This window comes from Oryzias melastigma, unplaced genomic scaffold (assembly GCF_002922805.2).
Source record: "Oryzias melastigma strain HK-1 unplaced genomic scaffold, ASM292280v2 sc00254, whole genome shotgun sequence".
Classification (NCBI taxonomy): Eukaryota; Metazoa; Chordata; class Actinopteri; order Beloniformes; family Adrianichthyidae; genus Oryzias; species Oryzias melastigma.
The window spans coordinates 265510-274139 of NW_023416892.1; the positions used below are offsets into that span (position 1 = coordinate 265510).

Genomic DNA, 8630 nt, shown 5'->3' on the forward strand with positions numbered 1-8630 from the left:
GTCACCAAAAGGACTCACCAGAGGCTGAAGAGAACCACGGTGAGTCCAGGTTCAGTTCTTCTCATGTTTACAGCTCCTCCTGGATCTGAACCTGATCTCTAGAAGATCTGAACCTGATCTGAAGGAGATCTGAACCAGATCTCCAGGAGATCTGAACCAGATCTCCAGAAGATCTGAACCTGATCTCCAGAAGATCTGAACCTGATCTCCAGAAGATCTGAACCTGATCTCCAGAAGATCTGAACCTGATCTCCAGAAGATCTGAAGGAGATCTGAACCTGATCTCTAGAAGATCTGAACCTGATCTGAAGGAGATCTGAACCTGATCTCCAGAAGATCTGAACCTGATCTCCAGAAGATCTGAACCTGATCTGAAGGAGATCTGAACCTGAGCTCGTGGAGGTCTGTTCCTCTCAGATCCTCTGTTCAAACAGAGCTTTAGTATTACCTGTTCACCTGTTGGTCTTTGATGGCCTGACAGGTTTCAGCTCCTCCCCTAACACCCCCCCTCCCACCCCACTCGGATCTGCTGCTCTTCTTCATGACTGATGATGAGGAGTACGTTTTGATGAGGCTTCTCTCTGCAGGTGGAGGTGGTGGTGAGGGTGTGCACCTGAAGTCTGGGTCCTGCTGGGGAGGTCAAGTCCTACAGTCATGAGGAGATCAGAGCAAAACCAGGACAGGAACCCTGCTAGAACCAGATGTACTGTGTTCTGCGAAGGACAGCGCCACCATGTGGCGAGCCCGGCGTCTTCCAGCTGCAGATGCACAGCTCTCACTGTATGAGAATGTCTGAATAAAGAGACGTGGACAGAGTTTGGTCCTTTCCTTCATCGCAGCAGGATCCGGTCCTGGACTCTCCGTCTGACAGAAAATGGTTTAAAAGTTCCTCTGGCCTTTGACGTTAAAGACTCTTCGCCGTTTTAAACTATGGGTTCAGATGTTTCATTTCACACCAAAGATTCCCGCCTCACAACCCTGTTCCTCTGTGCTGGAGCAGACACGGATGGATAGAACAGTTTAATGATATTATTATATTAGATTATGAATAATAATAATATTCAATTAGATCAATATATACTTAAATTAATATAACAATAATTATGGTTGAAATTCGTACAGATTTCTACTAAAATCCATCAATAAAACCATCTTCATTTTTGTCGGAATCTATTGATCTACCGGTTCTGACGAGCACGAGCCGCGCGCATGCGCCCTGCATTGGGTTGTTGCAGCCTGAAAGCTAGCAAACCTCCGCGCGAGACATCGACGGGAGCATCTCCCCGCGACCTCCCCGGAGACGGTGAGTGCCCGCGAGGACAACCCCCCCAGCATGACCCGCAGATTCCCCCCACGAGGGGGCCTTTTTCCGTTCCCCCCGCGCGGACGTGGATGTCCCGTCACGCCCCGCTCAGTCTGGAGGCGCGGGGCCTGCGGGGGGGCATTGTTCCCGCCCTGCTTGTGGAGAGGACTGATGCGGGGCGGTCATGGTACATGTGTGCGTGTGTGGGGGGGTGACCGTACATCAGAACCAAGACTGGCCCCTCCCTCCTGGCGTTCCAAACAGGAAGTGGCGGCTGGCTCTCTGCCAGCGGTTCATGGAGCCTCTGATGTCTTCGGGTCCAGGTGACCCAGCTTTGATGTACAGACGTCCAGAAACAAGCGTCTACCTTCAGTCAGAGGAAGTTCTGGTTCTGGTTCTGGTGTCTAAACACAGACAGACAGCAGAGCTCACGTGACGCTTGAAGCTAACCTGCAGCATGTGTCCTCAGGTGGGCTTTCATCCAGTAGAAGAATGAGATAGGATAGGAGATAAAACGGCTGATGGCAAAATGACATCAAATTGAGACGTATCAAAGAGGTAAAAGCGAACAGACCTCACTGTGCAGTGCTGCTGCTGTACAGTCAGGTCTGTTTTATAACGTGTCCTGTCCAACAGCTGATCGAACCGAGGAGAGCCTCTAGTGTTGGACAGACGGTACTGTCACACCAGGAGTTTATCTGTTGTGTTTCATGCTGAACTTTATTTATATTGATCTGTTTGTATCTTTTTCTTTCTTTTTTAGTTGGACCGGATGGTAAAAAAGAAGAGGGAGGTGGGGGGGGGTTAGAGAAGAAAAGAAGATGGCAACAGAGCGAGCTTAACATCATGAAACAACCAGGTCTAAATAGTGAACTAGAGTGGGCGGGGCCTGTCTACACACACAGCTGTTGGTCGAGATCGTCTCCACATTTAAACTAGTCAGAATGTACACAATTAACTGCAACAGCCAGGACTCTGTTAGCCCTTCCGCTCTCCTTGGCTCGATTACATTAAAGTGGGGTCATCTGGACCCCAAAGAGACGGAAGGGTTAAAAAGACTGAAGCTGGTTATAGACTTCATATCAGCTGGAGTGAGTTCAGAGTCTGCTTCCCTTCACAGAGAGAACAGACGTTTACCAAAGGGAACGTTGCAGTTTCTATTTCAGGCTGCTCCAGTGGGTCTGCTGGAACTCTCTAGTTTATAAATTAAATTGGTCAAAGGTTTAGTTGCTAATTCATCAAGACATTTAACGTTCATTTTAAAAGATTAAAATGGATCGAATGTTAAAATGTGTTTTAATAAAATGTGGCAGTGGTGGAATTGAGTTGGTTTCAAATCTAAGATCTTTAAAGCTCGATTATATAAAGTCTCTCTGCAGGTTGGAGTGTTTGTGACCACACAGTAACTCCGTGAGACAGGTGTGAGAAGATCGTGAGTTCAGAAAGATCCAAGCAGACTCAGAAGTCAGACATTTGAAACAAGTTTCAAATGTTTCAATCTCCTTGTTTCAAACTTGTTTTGCTTGACAATTTTACATATTTTTTTATATGGCTTTTGAAGTTTAGGTTGGAATCTAAAATTACTCCTAGATATTTTTCTTCCTCCTTTTCTTCTTGATCGATCTGTTTCCCATTCACAAAAACACGAAAGGAATTAGTTGCAGTTTTTTTATGGAGAAACAGATACACTTTGATTTTTTAGTACTGAGTGTCAAACAAGATTCTCTCAACCAGGTGGATATATTTTTTAAGCCATTGGTTCACTTTTGGCTGACTGTACTACAGTCTTTACTGGAAACATAGACTACTGTGTCATCAGCATACATCTGTTGTTAAGGTCGGGACAGACTTCTGGAAGACTGTTGATGTATAAGCTGAAAAGAATCTGACCAAGAATGGTGTCCTGTGGAATTCCAGGTTGTATTTCATGAAATGTAGGTTTGCAATTATTGATATTATTGACATTGTTCCAGTTTCTGAAGATAACATTTAAACCAAGACACAGAGCGTTTTGAAAAATGAAAAGAGGAAAGTCTTGAAATGAGGATATTGTGGTTTACAGTATCAAATGCCCTTTTCAAGTCAAGAAAAACAACATTTCCTTTATCCAGTGATTGATCTGTTCTAATAGTAAGTGGCTGTTTCAGTTGAGTAGTTAGGTCTAAAGCCAAATTGACAAGGATGTAAAAGATTTTTATCTCCCAGATAGTTTGAGTTGCTCAGAAACTATTTTGTCAAGGACTTTAGACCTATGGGTCTGTAGTTAGAAACTTCTTGAGTGTCTCCTGATTTAAAGATTGGTTTCACCTGGGAATTGACCACTTCGGATGGAGAGGTTTATTATGTGTGTGAGACGTTGGACTAAGATATTACTGTTCTTTCATATTTTGAATCAGTGGTGGCATTGGGATTTGTAAGGTTTTGTAGTCGTTTCCAGATTGTTTTCGCGTTCCCTTTAGCCTCAGATAAAACACAGATGTAGTATTTAGATTTTAAAACTAAGTTTTTAAAACAAGATCTCGTTTTTTCATGAGTTGACGAATATGAGCGGATATCCATGGAGACTGCAGTTTTCTTGGTATTTTTCTCTGCTTGATAAACTTTGCGTTTGATTTTGGATGTAAAATCATTGCAACAATCCTGGTTGTGACTTAGAACTTTCTCACTCTAAGCTCTTTCAGCTGTTTGGAGTTTCAGCATATCCTTGTGAGGAATTATCAGTTTAACCTCATAAAGAATGTTTTTGGTCCTGGTGAAACGATTTTGGGTCAGTTTTCTATTAATCAAAATTAAATTATGATCTGATAGGCCACACACTAGATTATATGACGTTATAATTCTCTCTGGTTTATTTATAAATATGATGATGGAGGTGATGGATCAGACTCTAACGACATGAGGATGACGGAGTTGGTGAGGACTGGAACATCAGAGGAGAACCGAGGAACACAGAGAGACGTAAGAGTGGAAGGAGGAGAACACCAGCTGATTGGACCTCCTTCCGGAGGATCAGAGCCAGTAAAGTGCAGGCTGAGGAGGCGGAGCAGAAGGTGGTGAAGGTGTGAGGAGGACTGAGGAGGAACAACAACATCACAAACTCACTTCTGACAAACAGAATCCAACATTTACGGAACCATGGGTTTCTGAAACAGAACCGGCTCTGTTTGGGTTCTCAGCTTCTGAAGCTGAGACCGGGAGGCGGGGTTTTGGCTTGTTGGTGTCCCGCCTCTCAGAAGGATGCCGGTCTAAGTTCTGGTGGTAAAACCGTTTGCGTCTCTGCTGTTTGTGTCGCCACAGGCATGGCAGTCAACGTGTACGCCACCTCTGTGTCCATCGACAACCTGAGCCGCCATGACATGCTGGCATGGGTCAACGACTCGCTGCACCTCAACTATACCAAGGTGGAGCAGCTGTGCTCAGGTGAGTTCCGGGTGTGGCCTTCGCAGCAGAGTCAGTGATGTTTGAAGATGTTCCAGACTGCAAACCGCTTCTAGAGTTCTAGAAGAACCAGAACCATGTTCTAGAGCAGAGGTCGTAGTTTGGGGACTCCTGTTCTAGAGACCAAAGTCCTCTTTACCATTTCAGCTTCTTTCCTCAACATGGTCCTCCGGTCCTACTTCAGTCACCGACAACACAGACGGTTCTGTCCGTGTCACGGTTTAGGGTCACGGTTCTGGTCGTGTCACGGTTATGTTCATGTCACGGTTTTAGGGTCATGGTTCCATTCGTGTCACATAGGAATGCTTCGACATAAAACCGAACCGTTCGGTACGCGTTCCACGGTTTGGTACGCCATTTTTCACGGTACGCATTCTATTTATTCAGTACCACCGTGAGCTACCTTTAGCGTGTCTGTATGTTCATGTCTTCGTTTCTGAGTCTTTTTGCTTCAGGTCCACTCATACTCTCCCCCCTCCCAACCAGAGAATCCTTTGCCCGTCTCCCGGGAGGCGGAGTCCAAATGCTAAAAACATTAGCTGGAAGAGGCTAATGCAGTAGTTCTGTGGCCGGCATGTGCTTGCGTTCTGGCAGCTTCTTTCAGTGGGGAGTCTCTGCAGACATGCGTAGAGCAGAATGTCGGACTTCTGTGCCCGTTTTCGTGGACTTTTCACTTTGTGGCCGCTTGGATTCGCACTGATGCAGCTGCTGTGTGAGCCGCTTCCAGCTAGTGTTTGAGGACCGGCCACAGACACTAAAACCTGCAGTGTGAAGAGATCCAGGGTTCACCGTCAAATATGATGATCAGGAAGAGAGAACTGTCACAAGAAGTACAATACCTGCAAGATTTGCCTCATCTCTATATCGTACAATGTCCAACAAGATTGCCCACCTCCGACGTCATCACCCAGCCCTGTCAAAACAAACATGTTGAACAACTTAGTAGGTAACACTATGAAAACATCCCAGATATATTTCAAAAGACTTACAGTGTTACCTTAAATCTTCTTCTTCTCCTTTGGGCTTTTCCCTTCAGGGGTCGCCACAGCGAATCAGTTTCCTCCATCTAAGCCTGTCTTCAGCATCCTCCACTCTAACACCAGCCACCTTCATGTCTTCATTCACTGCATCCATAAACCTCCTCTTTGGTCTTCCTCTAGACCTCTTTCCTGCAGCTCTAGACTCAGCATCCTTCTACCAATATATTCACTGTCTCTCCTCTGAACATGTCCAAACCATCTCAGTCTGGCCTCTCTGACTTTATCTCCAAAACCTCTAACATGTGCTGTCCCTCTGATGTATTCATTCCTGATCCTATCCATCCTGGTCACTCCCAAAGAGAACCTCAGCATCTTCATCTCTGCTACCTCCAGCTCTGCTTCCTGTCTTTTCTTCAGTCCCACTGTTTCTAGTCCAAACAACATGGCTGGTCTCACCACAGTCTTGTACACCTTTCCTTTCATTTGTGCTGAAACTCTTCTGTCACACATCACACCTGACACTTTTCTCCACCCATTCCAACCTGCTTGCACTCTCCTCTTCACTTCTTTTCCACACTCTCCATTACTCTGTACTGTTGACCCTAAATACTTAAACTCCTCCACCTTCTTTATCTCTTCTCCCTGTAACCTCACTCTTCCACTCTGGTTCCTCTCATTCACACACATGTACTCTGTCTTACTGCGGCTAACCTTCATTCCTCTCCTTTCCAGGGCAAACCTCCACCTCTCTAACTCCACCTCCACCTGTTCCCTGCTCTCACTACAAATCACAATATCATCTGCAAACATCATAGTCCATGGTGATTCCTGTCTAACCTCATCCGTCAGTCTGTCCATCACCATTGCAAACAGGAAGGGGCTCAGAGCTGATCCCTGATGTAATCCCACCTCCACCTTGAACTCCTCTGTCACCCCTACAGCACACCTCACCACTGTCTTACAGCCCTCATACATGTCCTGCACTGCTCGGACATACTTCTCTGTCACTCCAGACTTCCTCATACAATACCATAGTTCCTCTCTGGGCACTCTGTCATAAGCTTTCTCCAGATCTACAAAGACACAGTGGAGCTCTCTCTGACCTTCTCTGTACTTCTCTATCAACATCCTCAAAGCAAATGTTGCATCTGTAGTGCTCTTTCTTGGCATGAAACCATACTGCTGCTCACAAATGTTCACTTCTGCTCTTAGTCTGGCTTCCACTACTCTTTCCCACACCTTCATTGTATGGCTCATCAGCTTTATTCCTCTGTAGTTACCACAACTCTGCACATCTCCCTTATTCTTAAAAATGGGCACCATCACACTTCTCCTCCATTCCTCAGGCATCTTCTCACCACCTAAGATCCTGTTGAACAACCCGGTCAAAAACTCCACTGCCATCTCTCCTAGACACTTCCATACCTCCACAGGTATATCATCAGGACCAAGAGCCTTTCCACTCTTCATCCTCTTCAAAGCCCCTCTCACTTCACCTTTACTAATCTTTCTTACTTCCTGCTCCACAACCGTCACCTCTTCTACTCTTTGTTCTCTCTCATTCTCTTCATTCATCAACTCTTCAAAGTATTCTTTCCATCTTTCCATTACACCACTGACACCTGTCACCACATTACCATTCCTATCCTTGATCACCCTAACCTGCTGCATGTCCTTCCCATCTCGATCTCTCTGCCTTGCTAGTCTGTACAGGTCAGTCTCTCCCTCCTTACTACCCAACCTAGCGTACAAGTCATCATAAGCTCTTTGTTTGGCCTTTGACACCTCTACTTTCACCTTACGCTGCATCTCCCTGTACTCCTGTCTACTCTCCTCAGTCCTCTCAGTGTCCCACTTCTTCTTAGCTAGTCTCTTACTCCGTATACACTCCTGCACCTCCTCATTCCACCACCAAGTCTCCTTATCAACTCTCTTTCCTGATGACACACCAAGTACACTCCTACCTGTCTCCCTGATCACATTAGCTGTAGTACAAGTTTAAGAGTATAAAAGTATAAAAACAAAATCCTAGCGCTCGACTTAAAATATATTCCTATTAAAATATATGAATATAAATACTAAAATACTAAAAGATAAAACAATAAAACCAAGCACACATCTCCCATTCTGCATACATCATACATACTATTGCGCAGAAACCTTTAAGTTGAATTTAAAGAGACTATTGCTCTTGGATAAAAACTGTTTTTGAACCGATTTGTTCTGCACTTCATTGTCGGATAGCAAGCTAAAAAAATGACCTAATTGCCAAATTAATCTAAAAAGCTGGAAAAATGTCTAATTTAGCCAAAACAGCTAGCATGTAGCTAAAATATTAGCTAAACTCCAAAATAGGCAAAAAAAAAAACAAAAAACTGAAAAATATCCCCAAACACCCAAAACAGCTAGCATGTAACTAAAATAGTAGTTAAACGGAAATAAAGCCTAAATTAGCCAAAAAAGCTAACATAAAGCTAAAATATTAGCTAAACTCCAAAATAGCCTAAGAAAACTGAAAAATAGCCTAAAAAAGCCAAAACAGTTGCCCTGTGGCTAAGATATTAGCTAGTCCAAAAAAGCCAAGAAATCCTTAGTAACTGTCGAAACATCCAAAAAAGCTAGCATAATGCAGATATAACAGCTAATTGCCAAAACAGCTAAAATGTTGCTAGTTTTTTGTTTCTGTTTGCAAAATAAATCATAATCCGTGGAATAAAAGGATTTCAGGTTTTTTTTGTTAAATACGTCCTGAACCGTGACCCTCGTATCGAACCGTGACCCTCGTATCGAGCCGTGACCCTCGTATCGAGCCGTGACCCTCGTATCGAACCGTGACCCTCGTATTGAGGTACCTATCGAACCGTGACCCTCGTATCTAACCGTGACCCTCGTATTGAGGTACGTAAGCA

General features: G+C 44.5%; 2 protein-coding genes across 3 annotated transcripts in view; both read left to right on the forward strand.

The window, feature by feature from the left end:
* The window catches only part of LOC112142313 (protein NLRC3), a 5802-nt gene extending 4986 nt beyond the window's left edge, over positions 1-816 (forward strand). For both annotated transcript variants that reach the window (XM_024265591.2, XM_024265592.2), the window contains exon 6: positions 588-816. In XM_024265591.2, the coding sequence (XP_024121359.1) occupies positions 588-617 (30 nt within the window). In that variant the 3' untranslated portion in view covers positions 618-816. The remainder of the gene's footprint in view (positions 1-587) is intronic.
* A 355-nt stretch (positions 817-1171) lies between these two features.
* Positions 1172-8630, forward strand: part of LOC112142307 (microtubule-associated protein RP/EB family member 3) — an 18237-nt gene continuing 10778 nt past the window's right edge. Inside the window, exons 1-2 of the mRNA XM_024265587.2 lie at positions 1172-1303; positions 4601-4723. Of these exons, the coding sequence (XP_024121355.1) occupies positions 1210-1303; positions 4601-4723 (217 nt within the window). The 5' untranslated portion in view covers positions 1172-1209. The remainder of the gene's footprint in view (positions 1304-4600; positions 4724-8630) is intronic.